The following is a 21,980-nucleotide window of genomic DNA, read 5'->3' as shown; positions in this document are numbered from 1 at the left end:
AGATGTTAATTAGTGGCTGCCCCCTAGAGATTGACGGCTATAGAGTTAGTCCTGATTCATGTGGGAGATTGCAATGCAAAAACCCCATAAGCCCACGCGGCTGCTGTAGTTAGACTAAAGGATAGCGCAATATTATAAGAGGGCTGTAACTGTCTGGTCTATCCTCATGCTCAAACTCAACGCGCGAAGACAATTAACATATCTATTTCCCTTCCTGTGAGATTCGGAGACCATATACTTGCATTTATCCATTATTCTTAGCTCTATGCATCCCAACTTTTGTTCGATTATTCCCAGTATATGTAGCTGGCTTCCGCTCGACGTCATGATTGCAAGAGCCAAGGAAAGAACGAAGCAACAAGGGCTTCTCCTGTTACCATTCGCGCTCCCTCAATCATCCTGTCGATCATGTCCCAACGCATGCTTTGTCATGTTATCACTCCTGTTACAGGTCTTTTCACAACCAGCCACTGGGCACCGATAAGATCCAGGATGGACATGCTTGGTGAGGACATGTCTTTTCCTGTCAGGATATCTCCGGAAACATTGACCACAACCTCTCCACTTGCATCTTGACCAATCTGAACCGGAGACCCTGCAAGGGATGACGCTGCGTTAGCTCAGTCACACGATATAGTCCTCGTCGGAAAGGACGTGCCTTGTGGATAGGTGCTGATCCTTGACATGGGTAGCAAGGGCTTCGTTGGACTTAAATTTGGTGTTGCCATCGCAGCCTTTCCATTCACATACGCGTGGACTGTTATCGATGGGCCTAAACATCGGAACTGTTAGATCTGATTCTTCGGCTTCTCCAGGGCAATAGGATATGGTAGATGCTTACTCTGCCATAGAACTGTCATGCTCAACCACATGCCCATGCACATAAGTTAAATCTCCATTGCTCGGATTTGAAGTTGTACCGCTACAAGCAGATGTATGTGCCGTCTGATAATAGGTGGGCTCAGCTACGGAACCATCGGTAATCGCCTGCTCACATAACATGGGGTCAATGTGTGTCGTAGTGCGCTCGGTACTTGAGTATTGAGCAGCTTGCGCATATGGAGGTAAGGGGTCTTGTAAGAAGTTGACCCTTGCGTTATAATCATCAGATGCGAGGAAGATACATCGTTCGCATGGCGAAGGAGAAAGGGGATGATAGAGGCAGAAGCCGACCGACATGCTGGGAATCAGGGTTTTCCTGGCAGCAATAAATAGATTTGAGCAGGAGGAATGATTGCAAGTGCTCACTGCAGCATTATGAACTGACTGAGGGGATATTCGGGCTATATACCAGCCTTGGGCGCGTCAGTGCCATGGACAGGGCTGCACACCAGGCGTGAGCGGAGGTGGGCGGAGGTGACCCAGTACGCAGCCTTACGCCTAATCATTTTCATTGCTTACCTTGTTTAAGACGTTTTCTTGTAACGGGAAGCGTAAGCGCCCAAAGGTAGGAAAGGGGAGTTTCACTGAGAACGGATTTTCAATGTCCTCGTTCTGATAATTGAGCAGGCCCACCCGGCCAGATCCCTGAAGGGTGTAGAAGGCAGAAACTTTGAATTCCGGTTGGCTCATCGAGTTCAGCTGGCTCCATGCTGTTACAGCAAGGAATAGCTCTGACCACGGGGCCAGCGAGTGATCAAACCTGCTAAAGGAACGCCTCTGCCGCGACTGCGATATTCCGCCGGCTAGACCCAAGATTCAAGCCTTATGATGGCCACAGAGCGAAACGCACTTGGACAGTATCATTTACATTGTTGCCTGCCTTGAGAGCGTATTATTCGCTCCTTAACACGCTTAGATTTGTGGCGGCCCATTGCAGAAATGTGCTCTCGGCAAACCACTTGGAGCTAGAAATGCGCTGCCGTCCGTAACTGTAAAAATAAAAACATAAAAATATAATCAACAACGAAAAAATTAAATAAGATAAAATAAACTAAAATGACATTACTACTGGAATTAAATTCAAGTCCGCATTTTTCTCTTCTGTCCTTGTTCCACCGCGTACCTCTGAACACGTGGCCCATGAACAGGAAGTTATACTCGTCTACCGATTTTGTCTGCAGCCTACTCAGCCCTCTCAGATGTTGAAGTAACCAAGTTGTAGACCACGTCAATTGATGGGATGCCGAAGAGGTCAACGCCTATTTCTTTCTCCAAGTACGTCCGATTAACGCTCACCTCGTGGCCAAAAGCCCAAAGCTCCTCTGATATGAGTGCACGAGTAAACCCATGAGGAGTTGGTTCCTGTCAATTCCAGTTTAGCCCATGACTGAGCATGCAATAGTGCGCTTGAGCCAGCCATAGAACTAGCGCCTAAGCGGACGTGTATAAGTCAGCTACGGTTCCCAAATTTCTGCTTCCGCGAGCTCCTTATATTTCACGTATGTACAGTACATGAACATCAGTTTCGTGGTCGAACGCCAGCCTCATCGGTCCTGGGTAGGTGCATATAACAAATTCTTTCCCTAAATAAAAGCCCAAATCCGCTCCTCGTCACGGGAAAACGCCCCAGTTTCAAAGGGCTCAGCCCCTGGGCCAGTCAGAAGGCAAAGTACCCTGTTACTGGCAACGAGTGATAATGTCGTATACCCGCTTGAGATCTTCTTCTCGTCCATCGCCGGCTGCCTACGGTCCGAGATTAGAAGGAGAGTTCGGCTTTCATCCAAAGCCGCGTCCGCGTACAGGCGCCGCGGGTCAATCCGTCTCAGTTTTGGACCAGTTGGCTGCAGGAATGCTGGGAGCTGGGTAGGAACAGCGAGCCTCTAGAGCCGCAATGGAAAACTAAGGTAGATACACCGCCAAGTTTTCTTCTGAGACGCTGATCACAGGGACTGAATTCTCACTGGCTGACGCTGACTCGAATCTACGCCGATAGCTTGCTCAGCCCCTCTGCTTTGGTATTGGCCAGGGCGATGGAAGCGAAAAGACGAAAGAGAAGCGGTGTGACCGCTCAAAAGGTGCTGCCAGCTCCTGGTATAGACGCTACAGACAATGGCGAGGCGTTGCGAGCGCTGTTCTTTCTCAAAGTACGGCTGCCGACCGTAAAGTTCAAGGATGATGCTACCCAGTCTCCTTTCAATTTGGCTCACTGCCGTTTATCCTTCTTCTATCTTATATTGAGACTGCCATAGATAGCCGGGAAAGAGCTGAGGCTTCGAGGAAAATGTGATATATTGTCCTAATGGGAGTGGTGGAAAAGTTAACAGTTCCAGTATAGACCCCAAGGGAGTTGTTTATGTTTCCCTAGCCACTCTTAATAATCACTGGTTCCGGCATCAACATCCTGCCAGCCACATGCGCACGACCTCTATCCTCTTGTTCGGCATTGCAGTGCACTTGGTCCAGTATTAGCTTACCAAGGTATCACAGCTCCTGGCAGCTGCCCTCTGTCTACCTCATGTCAAGCCTATATTCTTCCTTTTCAGGCAAACCTCGCGATTACGCTTTTAAGTATGCATTGATCCAATTGTCAATGTACTCAATCCAGCATCGTCTGCAGCAGATCATATCTTGAAGCATGCGAGTCATGTTCACCAGTGTTTGTACTACATGCTTATTGTCTTGCCCATTGGGCAAACAGATCCAACACTCTTTTGCTCTCCAACTGTCTCACAATCATGCAATCATCTCTGAGTTGATCCCGCTCGCCAACAACTTCATTATATGCAGTCTTGAGGTCGCGCAACTCGATTTTCAGCCGCGAGTTTTCAGCCATAACCTGGTCCATCATTGTCTCTTGCTGTTTGGCAACCTCGGATAGCCGAGGCATTATAGGGGCAGTCGCTGTCGGATCAGGCGAGCGTGTCACTAGTTCCGGCGTCCCTGCGGCTGCTTCTACTGCAATTCTAGATCTTGGAGTGCCAGTGAGCGGGCCGGATGAAGTGGTTTGTCCTTGCTGTGCAGGGTCTGGGCCTGGCGCAGGCTGGTCTCCTATCTGCCAGTTCACCCTCCCAACTGGGACAAGCGGACTGGTATGTGCAGCAGAGTGTGCTGGCACCGTCTCCAACGGAAATGATACGCTGGGACTAGCATTATGCGGAACGTCGGTGCTTTTCCGTACTGGCGACACGGTGGATGACACTCCAATTTCCTCAACAGCCTGGCGTGGTCCTGCCGGTGTTGTCGGCACTCCCGTCTCCAGCCCTACGGGTCGTTGCAGCTGGGTGGACGGTGCCTGAGGTACCTAAAGTAGTTTGAGAAGCGATCAGTAGTGTTGAAGCTTATAGCCACTGTGGATAAGGTGAGGGAAAATACTGTGGCTATTGATGCTGCGGATGCCACGGACGCCTCGTCAAGCATGGCATCGTTTCTGCCGTCTTCAGCCATTCCTGCCGCTGGTTCATCCTCATCGCTCTCGCTACTGTTCCAGCTACAGTCATCATCATCCTCTGCCGTATCGTTCACCCGCCGGGGTCGGTAGCTTATAGCCGATTGTCGCGAAGCGAGACTCAACCCGCCCCTGCAACCACGCCGTGGACGCGGGCCCCTCCGCCTCTGCCTGGCTGGATGGTCAGTCAAAAACGGCGGCTGGTCTTCGTCCTTCGTCAGCATGCCCCATCTCCAGGTTAGGGCGGCACGGCTTCGTTTCGGAAAGAATCGCTGGGTAGAGACGCGTCGAGTGAACAAATAGCCTTTGAGTTTGAGGCATGTACATACCTGCGTGAATCTATCCCAAGTAAGCTGCCAATACTGGTTTCTCAGACTCACGAGTCGCTCGTCTTCCTCCGAAGTCCACGTCTCTCGTGAGCTCTTTTCCACTGTGCTCATTTTTGCCGTTGATGCAATACTGAGTAAAATGGATGAAGTAGTGAAGGCTAAATTTTTCTTTATTGTAAATTTATAGATTGGATGACACACGTTGTTCAAAGGCTGCAGGTGGCATGGGAAATTATACGAATAGTATTTCGAGCCATTCCCCAGTGATAAAAACTCTGCTTCTTTTGAGCTCATCAGCCCAGCCCCTCTACTGCACGCGCTCTGCCTATGCTCGAAGTACTTTGTGCTCGGGCTCGCGCCACAGCCATGCCCCGGGCAACACGCCTCAATAACAGGGGTTGTTGCTGGCCAGTCTCCCCCCTTTTTTTTTTTAGCTGATATCTGGCCAATCAGGTCATACAGCCAAAAAGAGCACGTAATCATATTGGGATACTTCCCTAATACCGCGATTTTTCGTTACTAAGTCTAGATATTGAACCGGCCGTCGAGGTATCGTCAGCATTAGAGCCTTGAAAGGATCAGGCCTTGAATCGGCAATCAAAGCAACCAGCTATATTGGCGGTATCATTTTATTTCCTTGATTGTTTTACAGAGCTAGAAGACCAACTATCAAAAGCAAACAACGCCTTCGTACTCTTTAACTTTCTGAAGATGTCACGAAACCGTTTCACTTTGCAATTCCTGTATCTTCCTTTTAGCCTCCAAGTCGCTCAATCTCCCAAGTGTTTTTTTTTTGTCTTTTTACCGGCTTGCACCATGTCAAACACTCGGTGAGCAGCATCAAGCGACTCATGGGGCTTCCCCTTCGGATCGCTCTATTTGCCAAGGACCGCTCCAACATCCTTTTCTGATACCTGGATCCTAGGCATACATGTCTTGCCCGAGTTAACTGAATTTACTATGTGTCTCCTAATTTTAATACTGTATTACTCCATCAAGTGCTTGCTAATTCTTGATTCTACTAGAAGGTTGGGGTGTATTCAATGATTTATACTTCCAGTCCGACACAGAACCACCTGTACTAAGAGCAAATTGCTCAACTTTTATTTAGGTCTTTTATAATAAAAAAAAAATATCATCAGGCTTTTAAGGGAAGATTGTAGGGCTATATGGCCGGTGTAACACTATAACACATATGGGACCTCTTGCAAGCCTGGAACCATACTTGCAAAATAGCGGCATAGCACGTTGAAAGTGACATATCCATTGCGGTGCAATTTAACGACAGGGCCTGATGCTGTAAACCACAAGGTACATGAGCTTCGGCGTTAAGCATGAGGCTGAGTCAGGTTCTGGCTCAATGAACCGTCATAAAGGGGGGAATAGGCGTCGACAGTTGTGCTGCCCCGGAAAACCCTGTATCCACTAGGTGGTCTAAATACAGCAGCAAGAAATATTGTCAACTTTGACCAGCCCTACCTTTGAGTTATTTTTGTTTTTGTTTTCAGCATTTCCGCTCAGCATGTAAAATGGTCCAGGAGTCTACAGATGGCTATTAACCAACATTAGTACTCACGCGTAGCATTACGGCTGTTCTATGATCAACAGCACTAAGATGAATGGGCTGGGTAACATAGGGAAGCATGCATGGCGGACTACTGGCAGACTTGCCAATGGAAACGTAGCTTGTTGGCCAGCGGCCAACAAGTTACATTTCGATTTGTGGGTGACCATTTCTGACGTTCGCACCTTTCATTGCCCCGCTCGCTCGTAACCTTTCTAATAAGATATGCGGCGAGGTGGCAACAAGGCCAGTGAGGAGCGAGTAGGCCTGCGGCAAGCGGAACAGTACCCATTCTCATTTTGGCGAGAACCCTAATTTTCCGATCTGGAAATATTTTTCGAAGAGTTATTATCATTTAGCCATCAATTTTTATAAAGTAATTTATGGATCGAAGATAAGTCATAGCTCAGAAATCATTAAGATCCGGGATATGGGTTTTACAGCAACGGCATCAAGCCAACTATATGGTCTAACTCTGCGCAGAAGTCCAATTTCTAAAAACATCCAACTGCCTGATAGCCTGGCGTAAACTGTCCAGCTTTTTCAGCTCCTCCTCCATGTCCCCCTTATCCGCGGTCAACTCATTTACTTGTCTTACAAGATCATTGTTTATTTGGGTTTTTTCAGCAAGCTGGGCCTCGAGGTGATCCCACTCAGCCGGCGTTCGAGCGCTTGCAAGCTTGTTCCTTAGGTTTGAGTTTTCTGCCATATACTGACTAAGACGGCTCTCAAGATCTTTGAACTGTTGACAATGCCTTGTCAAAAGCACATTCATCTCGAGCCGAAACTCTTCTGCGAGCGATTGCAGCGATGGTGCATTGCTAATAGACTCGAGCAGTGCTGTTGACTCTGGCTCCCCTGCTCCTTCTTGAGCTCGCACTGGCCGTGGGATGGGCCGAAATACGGTTGATTGGGGTATCCTCCTTGATTCTGTTCGCGATGGTGACATCTCGGCTTGATTATTCTCCCTGGCCAAGGCAGGACCGGTTACGGCTCGTGCATGTCCTCGCGGTTCTGTGACGGGAGACGCGATCGTGGGTCTTTCTAGGGCAAAGGTGGATATGGAACCAAAATCCCAGGGGTGTTTGTCTATCTGCTGAGGCCGAAACGTGGAAATCGCACCCGTGGCGGTTCGTTGACGAGAACTCGCTGTGGGTGATGTGGATGCAGGGGCGCAGATCGAGGCTGCGTTGGTCGTGCTCACATTGAGAGGCAATTCCGTTGAAGCCGACGACGAATCCTGCCTTGTATCACCTACTGGCGCTTGGGAGGTCTGGGTTCCCACAATAATTAGCTTGATCACTAAAGCGATACGGCAGGAGTATGGTAAGGGGAAACTCTTCAACAACCTACCGGTGCCACGGCCATTTCTTCACCGTCATCATCGCCTCCATCACATTCGCTGATCGTCTCGTCACCACTGTCCACAGGTAGATCATCTTGGGTCTTCTCTTCATACATGCCAACTTTCACCCTGCGGACTCGACTGGAGCGCCTCCTCAAACTGGATCGAGACTCGAAACGGAACGTAGCCCTTCCTGGAGTCCATTTACGCGCCCGTCTCTGTCGACGCGCAGCCCGAGCCCAACCCCTCTTTAACCGGCTGTAATGCGTCTGCACGGCTTTCTCAGTGCGGCCAGGAAATAAGTCCAACTAATGCTTCGAAGTCAGAATGGGATGAACAAACACCTCGGTTGGAATTAACAATACACCTTGTGGAAGTCGTGCCAGTTGAGATGATAGTATTGGTCGCGTAAGCGCAACAGCCTTTGGTTCTCTTCTTTGGTCCAGGTATCACCCAGATAACGCGGCATTGTAGTGGAGCGTAACACTGGAAGTCTAGAAATTCAACCTTGGGAGGTTGGGTGATATGAAAAACGAGGCACTTGCGGGTGCTAAGTGGTAACTTCGGCTATTACGGAAACGAGTTGGAATCCAAAGGCAGCAGAGTCCTGCCTAAGCGCGCCCCCTTTTTCGTACTCCCAGAAGACTCTAGGCAGCTGAACGGCTTCGCTTGTGAGGTTCCTTTGCTGGGTTCCAAGCGACGAAGGTCTAAGACTCGTGCTGCTTGGGTGACATGGGTGGATCCCAATCCACCCAGTGCTTGGCACAGAAATTGGTCACTACCGAGCGAGCCAAAAGGAATATAATAAAACTAAAAAGCTTATTTGGGACAAGCGCCAAATATAAATACCGTACTGTTCGGTGCCGGGTTTCTGAAGTATTCCGGCTGTTGTGACACGCTCCGCCCCGCCAGGACAGCCACAAAAGACGATAGCCAATGAATCACCAACCAACCACGAAGGATCAGATAAAAAGCAACGTTATGGTCAAGAAGTCCCTATGCCAGGGCCAGGACTCATGCAATAGCAGCATAGCCGTCGAAGGAACAGTAGTCAGTTGTTGGGAGTAGCCAAGCTATCACCCAGCGCACAACCTACTGAAACGTTGAAGGTTACCTTGCTACTATATTCAGCGCTGAAATAAGTCAGTGCACGAGTTGTAGTGTGGCTCTTTACGGATTGCGTCGACGCTGGTGAGGGTAAGTTGGGGGGTGGGGGGTATCGTGTGCGGGATGGATGTGGACGGTGCCGGGGCGTACGAAAGCAGAGAGTTTCTGATCGACCTGCTTCAAGAACGGGAAGAGCCTGACGTCGGGAGTCCAAAAATTCCTTTGGGTACTGCCAACTCTGGCCTAGATTACGCAGTCTACTGGTCAGAGTGTTCTTGCGGTCGATCCGCGCACTCGATCTCTCACAGGGCAAGACAAGGCTGGCTGATGCAAGCGTCATGCAGTTATTTAATCATTCCGCATTCCTAGTCTCTCCGAAGGCAGCCGGCCATGTTGGGTTACCATGGCTTGTCCTAGAGGTTTCATTCGGCTGTCAGACAGCGTCCTTACTGGTGTCACACCCGTTATGTGCCAAGCAGAAAATGATTAATTTCTATATTGTTGAATATAATATACTATGCTGAACGGTATATATATGTATTACCTTCAAAAGCTGAACCCTCAGGATATTACGTCTCAGATATTGTGATTAGTAATTGTTTGGCACAGGTGATCCTACTCTCTCCCTCTCAAAGTAATGAGCACTACCACATATACTCAAACATTATTTTCCAGCTTCGGCTGGTTTCGCGGACTGCTCATCTTTGCCACTGGATAAGGCAACGCGCAGCATCTCAATCACCCCGCAGACTTCATTCAGACGTTGAAAGGCAGCATTGTGATCCTCCCTGATCTTATTCATATCTTGCCTTGTCTTTTCCATTTGCTTCTCCATAGCGAATATACTGGCATTTCCAATCATTTCCACGGTGCTCAGCTGCTTGCTCTGAGCGTCCAGTCGAGACTCCAACTTCTCTATTCTAATTTTGAGCGCTGTATTTTCCTCACGCTGTGCCACGCCTTCTTGGAGCCTTATCTTGGTTAAGCGAGAGAGAAGGGTAACGACGCCATCAACGCATTGGTCCGCAGTCAGGGTATCTACATATTGTCTGTTTGGCTCGCCAGGTTGTGGTGGCGGTTGTGAAGTCGTTGACTGCGACGGCGTCGGCTGTGGGTTTGGCGGTTGTGGGTTTGGTGGCTGTGATTGCGGCTGTGGTTGCAGCTGTGTAGGAAGATTGCTTGGCTTGGAGTAATGAAGCGTTGTTAGGTGTGGCCTCTGATTACACCTTGGATTTGTAATATTGCCATGCGATGTAGAGCCGACAGATTTTGCCATACTCACTGCCTGGTTGGTATCAATGCCGCTCTGGATGCTGGGTGACACTGCATGGGTAGTAGCCTGGGGCAGCAAGAACGTCACTCCACCTTCAGGCCGTGGCTGTGGATCGTCCGCCTGAGAGGAAAGATCTGGTACAAAACCAGAGGATTGCACAGCCACTGGTGCCGCTACACCGGTATAAGAATGATAATTTTGCGGCCTGGGCTGTACTTCTCCCAACACAGGCTGCTGAGACCCGCGAGACTGCACAGACGATGGGCTGCGAAGAGGAATTTCGCGCGCACGCGGTGCATTGGGTGATTGACGTGAAATGTTCTGGAAGCGAGAAAACGTGAGTGGACGGAATGATCTGGTCTATGAGGACATACTGGTTGCCTTCGGCCATCATACTCAATATCCCCGCCGTCGTCACTACTTTGCTCTACAGCACGATCATCCAGCCTGGGCTCCTTGGGCAGTCGACCCGTTACGGCGTCTGGATTATCACTGATAGGGCGCTTGACTGGCGTAGAAATATTTGCGTGATCAATCCTCCTCTCTTTTCGCCGTTTGGCATCTTCCCTTTCCATTCTCTGCACCATATGAGGAAACGAGATCCAGCCGGAGGAAGGGCTCTGACAAGACGTACCTGACACTCCTGAGTTATGGCGGCTCTGGATCTGCCGGGGAATAGCGGGCCGATTACCTTTGAAGAGCAGTGAGAAACCTTGTCATCAAATAGTGCTGGCGCTTGGGGGGTAGAGATAGAGGAGAGGGGGTACCATACGTTATAGAGCTGATTCCAAGTCAGGTGACTCTGCTCCTGCCTCAGCTGCCACAGCCGGGTTCTGTCCTCGTCTGTCCACCTAGCAGATGAAATCGTGGATATATTTGTCCTCTTTCGCACAGTGCATGGCGAGTCTGACATGTTGGGAAGTTCCTGGGAGTGCACATCTGGGGCCCGTTGTTTAAGGGGAAAGGCAATGAAGCTCATGCTTTCTCGTGTACTCACATAACAGGGGTGGGTGGATGATACGTCGTAATTTGAGTGACTGGCGGCATAGCTGGCGTGAGTTTTGGGTTAGTGGAGGAGAGTTCTAGGAGACCGAACAGGGGGATTGACTGCAAAGCCCAGCAGGGATTGTCCTCCTTTTGGTTCTGCGTCCGATTTTTTACTCGTCGCCTGGAGCAGGAAGGTGTATCCCGCTGCTTCAACGACAGATGCAAGTCAGGTGGAAATTTCGAGTCGTCGGCTTGACCAAGCGCGAAGACCGGCGCTAGCGGAACAAAGAAATGGAATCCTGAGGTCAAGGCAGACTCCACCATCCCCCTTTAGCGTAATCTGAGCCCAGATATAATGAAACTTTTTGGATTCTGGCGTCGCGGCAGGTCTAGATGAGGCCAGAGTCAAGTGGCACAGATGGTAGTAGACTCGCCATCAAAAAGCGCTTTGACGCTAATGCAGCAATTGGACAATCAGAAACACGCTAAGGCATATTTGCTCTTGCGGGGCGTATCTTCGCTTACTCCTTCATCTCTCGAGTCCTGGTAATCGAAACCAGGTCATTGCAGCCTTGAATTTATAATGTGAAAGGATATTATTCGATAGTTGTTAACCCGGTGTAGACAAGATCTTTAAACCACGATACGGTACCAAGCTTGGGATGAGTAGTCGTCATCGGACTGGCACATATCGTAAGCAGCATAATTCATGTTATCTTACAGGGACCTGCATTTGCCCGGATGGCGGGTGAAATCCGATCCAGCCGCACTGCAAGACCCACTTCTCAGACAGGTCAAACGCCGCCAACCTTAGCTAGGAGCTATGTTTATCTGAACGTGAGCCCTGCTCCCTTTCGATGACTCATAATGTTCATCTTTAACCATTTCCCAAAATCGAACGCAGACGTCGGGGAGACGGGAGGTCTGGACGAGCCCTAGTTCTATATTCAGCCAGCTGCAGCTCACAGAATTCCCTCATCGAATAGCGAATTATGGGAAAATGATTGGCCCTCAGTGACCGTACTAGTGGAAGTATGTAAAGGCTAAAAACGGTTCTTTACGCGGTAGTCCCGTGACTTTTTTTCGGTGCTTACGTAAAACGCCCAAAGAAACCCAGCTAGATCACAGGACTGCGCCTCGTTCACATCTGAACGAGGGCTAGTACCAGTGCTCCACAAACTGAGGCTGGTGAGATCCGCGGCCACGTGCTAATTCTTGGCACCCGCGGAAACTCGTAGTATCGTCATCTCAGTCAGCATCTCCTGCCCATGCCGCAGTAAAACCTTACCCAACATGATCATCACAATCCAATCTGCAAACTGTCGCGCAACTGACAGCATGTCACCTTATCTCACCTTCCTTGCATCCAGATAGTCTATCTAAGTGGCATGCCAATCCACGACCGCGGGGATCGAGCCGAACCACAGTCTGCGTTCGTACAGCACACGCGGGCTATCGGCGCTTGTCTTGAAGAACACAATTCATGAGGTCCAGTGAGCCATGTGGATGGCGTCTTCGTTGTTGTTATTTTCGCCTCCTTCAGCGGCCCATCCTTCGGCTTGATATTGGCAGACGAGTTACATTGCCTCGGGGTACATATCGCGTCATTGGCAGTTGAGAGAAGTGGAGCCATAACGCTTTCAGCTTCGATATGGAGAGAGTCGAGATGGGACTTCGAAGAGGTGTGGCGGCGCGGAAGCGGTTTGCTCTGCGGCTGCCATGCGTGCGGAAGCCGGGGATAGCTTGCCGTATAGCTTTGTCTGAATTAGCAGCCATTGCTGGGATCTGTGTCCTGCTTTTCAACAGGTAAACGTGAGAAAGGAGACTTGGATTCTCGAGGGCGATGCTGAGGTATATATATCAATGTGAGCGGGGCTAGCGAAACCTGTGGGCCGAAGTATAGACGCGGCTGCCTGGACAAGGAACAGGTCTACCTTGCAACGGTGGTGATACTTGAACTTCTTGTTTCATTACTCATTAGTCTACATCTACATCTACATTGATCACTCACGAGATGAAAACCGCATCTCCAGATGTATCGCGCATGTGCTGCAGTCTGTCCACAAGCTCTCAAGACCCACCACCACCAAAGACTCCTCTTCCTCTTTCTGTTTTCAGGCTGGTAGACCACAATACGATCCAAATCCGCCCCTCTATAATCATGCCCATTCCATAATCCGCCGACTGTGATCGTGTTCTTCCGCTCCTTAAGCGGCAGAAGCAGCGGCGAGGACAGAATAATCTCCTTGTGCGTATCCTTCTGGTATAGCGTGTACACCTTCTCCTCGTCTCCATTTACAATCACGCTGTTGATCCGTCGAAGTTGCCATGTGCCGTTAATTCGATCCGGTTGACCCTGCGGCTGGTCACCGAAGCCCATGTCGTCGATGTCTGCAGTACTTCTTAGGGTTGTTGTAGCCACGAAATGGCAGATGGCTTACTTTGATGGTGAAATGAGACCCATTGGTCTGCGCCATACCCCTCAATGGTAAATGTAACTTTGCTGTCATTGCCATAGTTTTTAGTTGCAATGACGTTTTGGCTACCGAATTTCTGGTAAGGGTTAGTATAAACCAAGCAATGGAAATAGGGGAAACATACAGCTTCCTGCAGGTATGCGTTTCCGGATAGCTCGGCATGCTTTGAAATGTAGGTCTTCCCCTTTATAAGTTTCACTCTCCAGTTTTGCTGGCCCTCGGTTAACACCTGGTATTGGCGATAGTTAAGAGGTACTCACACGTTGAGGTCATAAACATCATGCCAGACAACCTTCAGACTACCTTCACGCTCGTCAATCTCAATATGAAGCCAGACGTTCCGGCTCTCCCAGATTATTCATGCCCCAGTGCAAGTCCATGAACATGGATATCAAACTATTTCTAGTCCTGCCAGCTTACCTGACCACCCATATACAAGAAGCTCGTTTTCTTAGTACCATTGATCCTCCACGAAAACCCACTCTGAGTACTGAATGTTCTAGTATAAGCCGGGCTGACAAAGAAGGGCTGAGACCAGGGTCCCTCGAGTTTATCCGCGCGCATGGCCACGACATCTGCTCCAAGTTAGCAAAGTTCTTAACTGGCTTATGAATGCTAACAATAAGGGACAAAAAAAATATGAACACTTACTATTAGGTCGGTATCCTTTATTATGACTCATAAGCGCATAATAGCTTCTCTCGGTCTGGATGACAGTTGGTGCCTCCAAATCATACTTTGGAAACCGATAAGTGAACTCTTCGACAGCAATGAGGTTGTTATTAAACCGACTGAGGTAGACATCGCGGCCCTCAAGGCTGTCACCATTGCTGTAGAGCGCGTAAGACCGACCAGATTTATAATCAATGAATGCACCAAAGTCCTGGGACCAGTTTCCCAATGGCGAAGTTGCGGAGACAAAGGTGTAGGGGCCAGCGATGTTGGGGGATGTTGCCAGACCTTGGAGAAGCCAGGAGTAGCTGTCATCGTCCGCGTGCTATCACATCTGCTCGAGATCGTTAGAGGGCTGTTTGATATGGATTAAAAATGGAAGGGAAAAGGGGCTCAATGGTATTCGCCCGTATCCTTGCTGTATATAACCTTGGGCCGCTGGATACGGTTGCGGTTTGAGATATAAGTATGGTTCTGAATCAGTGCTAACTTTGTCAAAGAGTTCATTCCGACAGGGCGGATCGTATGATATTAACTCAAAGCAAGCTCATGAGACGTCCAGGTGGCGAGGTCGTCAGAGGTATAGACAGAGGTTCCGCCTCCTTCGACCTGGCCCTCAACTTTGTACTCGCCGAACCAGTAGATACGACCACTTTCTTGATCAACGCAAAGTCCAGCGGCGTGGGCGTAGAAGATGACCCTGTCAGTATCATACCATCGTGCGCCAAGGACAATCCACTTTGCATTCGCAAGCAGCGAGTGCATGCATGGTGGAAGAAATAGCTTTATATAGCGTCATTTCGTCGGGAGCTGACAAACTGGTCAGATATCAAGAGGTAGTGATGGTAGTGGCAATGCGCAAGAGTCAGCAGCCTAATTCTGTGCTCCTCTTAAAGAAAATTTCCATCTCTACTTTGAAGACGACTACGACCTGGCCCAAGGATACAAAACTATCGCCGGAGGGAAATGGGACGGCATCATATCGACGCCCAAATTCGATATGGGTATAGCAGACTGGAGACCATCTTCTCAAGACGTCCTGGCCAATCTGCCCTAAGTGCAACTCAGGCAAGACTTTTGACTACGCCTTTGGAAACTTGGGAATCTTCGTGGAGCAGTCTATGAGCGCTTACTACCCCAAGCTCGCATTTGTGCTTCTATCAATCCATATCTGCCAACTGACGAGAGCTTCTCGCTTGCGCTGCCGAATATGGACCCATATGGCACGGAAACAAGGTTATCGAGCTATTCCATCGCGGAGGCTATCATAAACCGGGGCACTGGTCGATCTCCCTACCTTACCCGTGGATCCAATTGTCAAAGACGAACGGACAGTCTCAATGAATCACCCAGAAGAGAGACTTGAAGTGAGCAATGACTGGCCTTCTGTTCCTGCTGATTTCTCTGAAACGGTCCAGTTACGGGTAGAGTGGGACCCGTCACCTCTATATCTCGACCTCATCCACGTCCACATCCGGAATACGCGAGTGCCGGATCATTTTATTGGGTTTCCCGAGTCCGGCAGTTTTGTATCGATTGAAGCACCTCACTTTCAACGCTCATCATCTGACGTCAGTGGCCATGAGATCGCCTTCAAGCACATCCCCTATCTTGGGTCCCGCTCGCGCTCTGGCTCAATAGCTCTCCGCCACTACACTCTCTCTCGCTCGTCACTAGGAATAGCTAATCCGCCTTTGCAGAGTACCGTATCTACATCTTCAACTCGAAATCGCCCTTCAAAGCAACAGTCTACTTGAACAGTGGATTGGACACGGATCCGGATCTTGCTATGAGCTTCTCATTGCCAATGGACGATCAGCCTGCGAACTTTACACGGGTTTTGGGTGAACCCGAGGACCCGGGTGATACACCACCTGGGTGGAGTGCAGAGGTCGCGGATGGTGTTTGGAAGAGGGATGTACTCTTCGGTGAGCTTGACAAGGGAGAGCATTTCCTGAGGTGGAGGGTACACTCACCGGAGATTTATCTGAAAAGATTGTGCTAAACCTGGAAGGGCAGCTGTATAGTGATTAGGGGCGCCAGAGACGACGCTTGTTGGGTTGGATAAAGAGACAGACGCATAATACGTCTGCTTGTCAGGATGTGACCCCTTCGTTCTGAATCTACGCTGTCTTTCTCTAAGCACATTGAGGTATTGCTCACCGCTGGTTTATCCTTCTCGTTCCTGGAAAATATATTTCAGCAGCGTCCTGCAAAGACTGAAACCTCTACTGTATGCTTACCAGGTCATCATTTGCGACCCCTGTAAAGAAGGTGCTAAGACCCACGAGGTGGCTTGCTTGTAGGACTTGATATTATGCAGCTAGCTCAATGTAATGCCCAGATTTGGCTGTCAGTAAACAGTCCAAAAAGCGCCCGTGGCTGGTTGGCAATGTTCAGGGCACAGAGTGGCAACAACGCCCAGGAAATTGGTCGCATTAACGATAGCTGGGAGCTGGGTGCTGGAAGGAGTTTCGCACCAGATCTGAGGAATGCTGATTATTTGCCATTAATGCTGATACAGCCGGAAAGAGGTAGACTCAAACCTCTAGTACTCGATCCGGCCCGCGGTGGGTCGCAGTGGGCCTTGCCTACCTACTGATCCAGTTTTTGTTAAACGTCTCAACTGCTCTGGCCTTTCATCCTCTAGTTTTTACTCAGTTTAGGGCTCTCAGAATGACCCACTGCAATTTCTCCACGTGTAACTGTACAGGATAAGAAATTACTGCTGAAGCGTATACCGTGTCCGTGCCCTACATACCCGCTATATAGGTGGCTTGACCGGCCTGGCTCATTGTTAGGCTGCGGCAACGTCCGCGATATCCAGAAACGCAACTCCAAAACCGCATATGGGCAGATATTGATATGATTTGATAATCAAATATCCGCAGCGGTACGAAATAAATAGTAGAAGGTATACGCAATGTGGGGATGGTTATTCCTTGGGTAGGCGTAGTCCAAACATTACCAGACATGTTACTGCATTATTTATGCATGCTTTGTTCGATTTATTTCCCGAAGGGATACTCAAGCTATTATTTGATGTTGGCCCAATTACTTGTCGGAGTCCAAGGCACAAATACGGTAACTAGATCTGCCTGTCTGTCACAGCACCAGCCCAGCTTCTAAGCTTGCATCTTGCTATGTGGTACTTTGTGGATGATTACAAACTCGATTGCTATTTGCCAATCCTATAAATCTTATTTAATCTGTCGATATCTGATAGATAATCACTACATGTCCACATAAAAAAAAGTTCTGTATATTAAATCTGTCACAGGCTATGGCCTGGATCTTGGTTGTCGGCCATGCCTTCAACCTGGTTCTAAATAAGGCCTCTGCAACATCAGTGTACAGCCTCGGAATTGCGGCCTTGTAGCTTAGGAAAAGAGATCCGTCCTCGTAACTTCGGGAAAGAGACCCGTCGGCATGCAGGTCCGGGAAGTCGGAAGTCTTAACGTATGATTGGGAAAGGTTGATAAAGGGAGAAGGAAGATATCTGCGCTTCTATTTCTTGATTCTTTCTCTAAGCTTGTGATACTCGGTTATACAGGACAGCCAGTTGAAAATAATACTGCCTACGCCCGTTACAAAATCAAGAACCAGGCAATACAAGTGTACAAGAGCAGGATACAAGGAATATAGATAAGCTTGTAAGTTAAGGAGCTAGGAAAATCTCTCTACTGGACATCTTTGTTTCAGACATACCACATTCTGCACATCTACGATGCCTTGCGGCACCTGACCTGTGTAACTGATGACGGCAAACGTGACCTGGAAGCAGGATATTGATACAACATTATCGAATCCCTCAAGCTGTTATCTCTCTGCTTAAAAGGCCTTTATGTAGTATCCATAGCGCTGATCTCTGCCAAAGAGGTGACTAAAGTGGGCTGGGCTGAGCTACCGGTAATGTTCCTGATGATTTACAGCGCAATATCAGAAAGGTGCTAGTGAAGATATATCATCAAGCATACGACCTGATTAAGATTGTTTAGTATGTGGAAAGACAATAGTCCTGGCACATGTACTTTCTTGCTTGGTAGGTTGGTCAAGGTGAATTTAGGGCAGACCGCATCACAAGTTCTCAACAGTTGGAGCACCTGGATTTTGGGGCTCAAAATTCACAAAAGGGCCTCAAACCAATGTTCCCTCTATTAATTGATGGGCACGGGCAAATTCCATAAATCTCGGACGAGTAGACACCGAAGCCAAGTCACAACCGACATACTCCCCAATCAGCTTTGATATATCGCCAGGGGGCGGGGAACAAATATGGCCGGTGTTCCACCAATGACTGCACACTACGGAATTCAGGCTTGCAGATTACGTGCAGGTGGATAATCTGTGAGGTATCGGCTAATGTGGACTTCGATTACCCCAGGATATACCCCGCACGATTGTAGATTGATTTCATCTATGTCTAAGCAAGATTGCCTGACCTCGGGCTATTCCACCATGGGTGCCGAGTACGCTCCGAGTACGCTCCATGTACCCCTTTCCCTTATATTGGTCACAAAATACCCCAAGTACCAAGAATAAAGCAGTAGCCTTACGGTAGCCGGAGGCAAATGGGAAAGAAAAATGTTCGCGGCAACCCTTGGGAAGACATTGGTCTTCCTTGGACTGGCAACCTACACGACCGCAGCCCTAACAACCACCTCAAATTCAACCCACTATACCATCTCCAACTCCCGCTTGTCAGTCGCCGTTGCAAAGTCTAACGGCCATGTTGTCGATGCAAATCTCGACGGGCAGGACCTTCTTGGCCCCCTCAGTGGCAACAGCGGAAAAGGTCCCTATCTCGACTGCTCCTGCACACCCGAGGGCTTCTGGACCCCCGGCGCTGAACCAGCGCTGGTGAACGGCACGGATTCCACTGGAACACCCTACGTGGGAGTGATAATGACCGACACCTACGAGACAACTAACCAGACACTATCGCAGTATCTCTTCCTCCGCGGTGAAGAAACAGGTCTGCACGCCTTCTCAAGAGTGACATACTATAACGAAAGCGTTTATTTCCTCCGCGGCCTCGGCGAGCTCCGGACGCTCTTCAGACCGAATACAAATCTCTGGACACATTTTTCTGGCAGCGAAGGGAACTATGGCCCTATGCCGCTATCTAGCACAGAGAAGATCACCGTCCAGGACGCAACAACTTACCTTGGCGATACGCCCGACGACCCTTACGTGTTGCAGTACTCGGACTACTTCACCAAATATACCCTTACTGAGAGCTGGCGCGATCACGATGTGCACGGCCACTTCTCTGACGGATCGACCAGCGGGGATGGAAATACCTACGGTGCCTGGTTAGTACACAACACGCGGGAGACATACTATGGTGGTCCCCTTCATGCAGATCTAGTCGTTGACGGGATCGTCTACAACTACATTGTTTCCGGTCATTACGGCGCCCCGAATCCAAATCTAACGCATGAGTTCGACCGCACGTTCGGTCCGCAGTATTATTATTTCAACAGGGGAGGGCCAGATACAACTCTCGAAGAACTCCGAGCTGATGCAGCGCAGTATGCGACTCCCGAGTGGAATGCCGAGTTCTATGACAGCATTGCAAACCATATTCCCAACTATGTACCGAGTTCCGGACGGACGACGTTCCGGGGGAAGGTGAACCTGCCCAAGGGCGCGAAGAAGCCGATCATTGTCCTGTCCGAGAATGAGCAGGACTTTCAATTGAACGTCTTCAAGAAGAATTCTCTGCAATATTGGGCCGAGATTGACGGGTCCGGTGCCTTCACAATCCCGCGCGTCGTGAAGGGAACTTACCGTGTGACTGTTTACGCAGACGAGATTTTCGGGTGGTTCATAAAAGACAACGTCAAGGTATCCGGGTCCAACGCGCACACATTCACCTGGAAAGAAGAGACCGCCGGCAAAGAGATCTGGCGCATTGGTGTCCCCGATAAATCGTCCGGCGAGTTTCTCCACGGCTATGCACCAGATACCTCGAAGCCCCTGCAGCCAGAGCAATACCGTATCTATTGGGGTAAATATGATTACCCTTCCGACTTCCCTGAAGGCGTGAACTATCACGTTGGCAAGAGCGATCCAGCTAAGGATCTAAACTACATCCACTGGTCTTTCTTCCCATCTCAGGGCAACCACCTCCGAAACGAATCGTACTACGAGAACGTCAATAACTGGACCATCACGTTTGATCTGACAGCCTCCCAGCTCAGAAACACGAAGACAGCAACGTTCACCGTGCAGCTCGCTGGTACGCGCAACGCGAACGGGAACTCGAAGTGGAATCCCGACCCGGCAAAATACAATAATCTCCCCTGGACGGTGAGCGTTAACGGGGTCTATGAGGATACGTGGGAGATTCCATACTGGCGGAGCGGATCCTGCGGCGTGCGCAGCGGAGTACAGTGCCAGAATACCGAACATAAGTTCGTGTTTGACGCCGGGAGATTGAAGAAAGGGCGCAATGAGTTTGTGCTCAGTTTACCGTTTAATGCGACGAGTGTGGAGACGGCGCTGTTACCAAATTCGCTCTATGTGCAGTATGACGCGCTGAGACTGGAACTCAAATGACATTGAGCTATGTAGGGTTGTGTGAATGGAAACTGTTCCCGTGACAAATGGTATGAGAATTCTAATCCAAACATTTATGCCACTTGTCGCCTGGAGTACTGCGGTAGAGAAACAAGTTCTCAAAATTCTAGATGAGTTCTAACCGGCATACCTAACATTAGTGTGGGTATCTTCTTCTGCTAGCGTAGTTTTACCCAACTTGTTCTAGGCTATGGCCAAGAAGGACTATTCGATATATCAAGGCCATATCCCTGCAACGTATCGGTTTCTTTATTCTCGGAGCGTCTTTATAGCATCCCATAGGAACTGATTATATTGATGAAGCATGGCGTTGCAAGGTATTACCAGAGACTGGTACGTTTTGGTTTCTTTACGTTTCACGATAGCGTATCATGGATGAATGCAGTGCTTGTAATATACGGTTTATAGTATTTTCAGAGGCTTACCCCAGAGAAGGGCTGTCGAAGAATAGCTATGTCTGTAATATAGCGATGCTGCCTCAAAAGACGCTGAATAAGAGGTTATGCAAAGGAGGATGAGGATTTAGAGTCGTATATGTTGCGGAGGGAAGGAGCACAAGTGAACGAAGATTGAGGATATTACTTAACATCAAAGGGCGCTTATGGAATAATCAGTAATACATATACGGAATAGTGTAAAGTAAACAGCGTTCCTGGGTACATAGGCTCGCATGTCCCATTTACTTGTAATGCTTCAGTCATTCTCACTAAATTACATTATTACCATTACCTCATTTTTATACAAAACCCATCTAACCGCAAGGATTGTGTCACGAGCTAGAGTCGTAGATACTAAGAAGTAGCATTGGACTAGAGAATAATTCGCTAAAGAACTAATAAACAGTGACCGTCGAGCTTCTTTATATGCTTTGCCTGAATGGCAAGCTTGGTAGCAAGCTCGGACCATTGGACTCCGAGCGTGTTGATCAGTATCGAGCATATTGGTCACGTTGGTCACGTTGATCATGTCCAGTATGTCCGGCTTATCCGGCTCGTCGCAATTCGGGCAATGCTCGAATCAAGACTTCGGGCGTAGCTCGTCACAGACTGGCTCCCATGGTCCATGGCTGCGATAAGAGGACAAAACCTAGTTGACGGGTAATATACATAAAGGATATATGTGTGTTAAATTTACACCTACAGATATTCATTGTCATTAGTTTAGTATTTTTTTTTTTTTTTTTTGGAAATAATGTTGTGAATGCTCAGAGGGGAAAGGGCAGAAGGAAACTGTATCAACTACACGGACGTAGCCTACTAAGGATCGGATGCCATATGACGATTGATTCTCTATCTTGTTGACGATAGATCTCTT

The 21,980-nt window shown here is 49.0% G+C and overlaps 7 protein-coding genes across 7 annotated transcripts; 2 read left to right on the top strand and 5 right to left on the bottom strand.

Moving 5' to 3' along the window:
* Nucleotides 1–624: 624 nt before the first annotated feature.
* BDW70DRAFT_154429 (uncharacterized protein) lies at nt 625–1,179 on the bottom strand (the record flags this gene model as incomplete). The annotated part of the gene is made up of 2 exons (XM_073739849.1): nt 625–708; nt 868–1,179. The coding sequence occupies 2 exons, from the start codon at nt 1,177–1,179 to the stop codon at nt 625–627; spliced, it is 396 nt and encodes a 131-aa protein (XP_073590951.1).
* Nucleotides 1,180–3,485: 2,306 nt separating this feature from the next.
* BDW70DRAFT_145335 (uncharacterized protein) lies at nt 3,486–4,882 on the bottom strand. Its single transcript, XM_073738415.1, has 3 exons — nt 4,657–4,882; nt 4,255–4,599; nt 3,486–4,183 (listed from the first exon to the last, which is right to left on the bottom strand). Exons 1-3 carry the CDS (start codon nt 4,765–4,767, stop codon nt 3,554–3,556), a joined length of 1,086 nt encoding a protein of 361 aa, XP_073590950.1. The 5' UTR covers nt 4,768–4,882; the 3' UTR covers nt 3,486–3,553.
* Nucleotides 4,883–6,619: 1,737 nt separating this feature from the next.
* BDW70DRAFT_145334 (uncharacterized protein) lies at nt 6,620–7,702 on the bottom strand. The gene has a single exon (XM_073738414.1). The coding sequence runs from the start codon at nt 7,167–7,169 to the stop codon at nt 6,690–6,692; it is 480 nt and encodes a 159-aa protein (XP_073590949.1). The 5' UTR covers nt 7,170–7,702; the 3' UTR covers nt 6,620–6,689.
* Nucleotides 7,703–9,230: 1,528 nt separating this feature from the next.
* BDW70DRAFT_145327 (uncharacterized protein) lies at nt 9,231–11,326 on the bottom strand. The gene is made up of 3 exons (XM_073738413.1): nt 10,580–11,326; nt 10,320–10,523; nt 9,231–10,266 (listed from the first exon to the last, which is right to left on the bottom strand). Exons 1-3 carry the CDS (start codon nt 10,922–10,924, stop codon nt 9,337–9,339), a joined length of 1,479 nt encoding a protein of 492 aa, XP_073590948.1. The 5' UTR covers nt 10,925–11,326; the 3' UTR covers nt 9,231–9,336.
* Nucleotides 11,327–11,565: 239 nt separating this feature from the next.
* BDW70DRAFT_166554 (glycosyl hydrolase) lies at nt 11,566–15,256 on the bottom strand (the record flags this gene model as incomplete). Its single annotated transcript, XM_073742014.1, has 9 exons — nt 14,618–15,256; nt 14,511–14,566; nt 14,061–14,406; nt 13,830–13,984; nt 13,670–13,755; nt 13,534–13,609; nt 13,374–13,485; nt 13,027–13,323; nt 11,566–11,588 (listed from the first exon to the last, which is right to left on the bottom strand). Exons 1-9 carry the CDS (start codon nt 14,844–14,846, stop codon nt 11,566–11,568), a joined length of 1,380 nt encoding a protein of 459 aa, XP_073590947.1. The 5' UTR covers nt 14,847–15,256.
* Nucleotides 14,737–16,419, top strand: BDW70DRAFT_145324 (uncharacterized protein). The gene is made up of 2 exons (XM_073738412.1): nt 14,737–14,783; nt 14,908–16,419. Exon 2 carries the CDS (start codon nt 15,422–15,424, stop codon nt 15,836–15,838), a length of 417 nt encoding a protein of 138 aa, XP_073590946.1. The 5' UTR covers nt 14,737–14,783; nt 14,908–15,421; the 3' UTR covers nt 15,839–16,419.
* Nucleotides 16,420–18,665: 2,246 nt separating this feature from the next.
* BDW70DRAFT_164774 (galactose mutarotase-like domain-containing protein) lies at nt 18,666–20,645 on the top strand (the record flags this gene model as incomplete). Its single annotated transcript, XM_073741551.1, has 1 exon — nt 18,666–20,645. One exon carries the CDS (start codon nt 18,666–18,668, stop codon nt 20,643–20,645), a length of 1,980 nt encoding a protein of 659 aa, XP_073590945.1.
* Nucleotides 20,646–21,980: the final 1,335 nt, after the last annotated feature.

The sequence above is a fragment of the Aspergillus foveolatus genome, assembly GCF_047715535.1.
Source record: "Aspergillus foveolatus strain CBS 279.81 unplaced genomic scaffold BDW70scaffold_137, whole genome shotgun sequence".
NCBI classification, from domain to species: domain Eukaryota; kingdom Fungi; phylum Ascomycota; class Eurotiomycetes; order Eurotiales; family Aspergillaceae; genus Aspergillus; species Aspergillus foveolatus.
This window is presented reverse-complemented; position numbering and strand designations above follow the sequence as displayed.

Excerpts from the sequence above, each read along its gene's own strand:
- BDW70DRAFT_145335 (XM_073738415.1), bottom strand. The coding sequence starts at position 4,767 with ATGAGCACAGTGGAAAAGAGCTCACGAGAGACGTGGACTTCGGAGGAA. Across the intron at positions 4,600-4,656 it reads CTTGGGATAGATTCACGCAG|CGATTCTTTCCGAAACGAAG; the intron begins GTATGTACATGC and ends GTCTCTACCCAG. Across the intron at positions 4,184-4,254 it reads CCGCAGCATCAATAGCCACA|GTACCTCAGGCACCGTCCAC; the intron begins GTATTTTCCCTC and ends AAACTACTTTAG.
- BDW70DRAFT_145334 (XM_073738414.1), bottom strand. The coding sequence starts at position 7,169 with ATGTCACCATCGCGAACAGAATCAAGGAGGATACCCCAATCAACCGTA.
- BDW70DRAFT_145327 (XM_073738413.1), bottom strand. The coding sequence starts at position 10,924 with ATGAGCTTCATTGCCTTTCCCCTTAAACAACGGGCCCCAGATGTGCAC. Across the intron at positions 10,524-10,579 it reads CCATAACTCAGGAGTGTCAG|AGAATGGAAAGGGAAGATGC; the intron begins GTACGTCTTGTC and ends CATATGGTGCAG. Across the intron at positions 10,267-10,319 it reads ATGATGGCCGAAGGCAACCA|AACATTTCACGTCAATCACC; the intron begins GTATGTCCTCAT and ends TCTCGCTTCCAG.
- BDW70DRAFT_145324 (XM_073738412.1), top strand. The coding sequence starts at position 15,422 with ATGAATCACCCAGAAGAGAGACTTGAAGTGAGCAATGACTGGCCTTCT.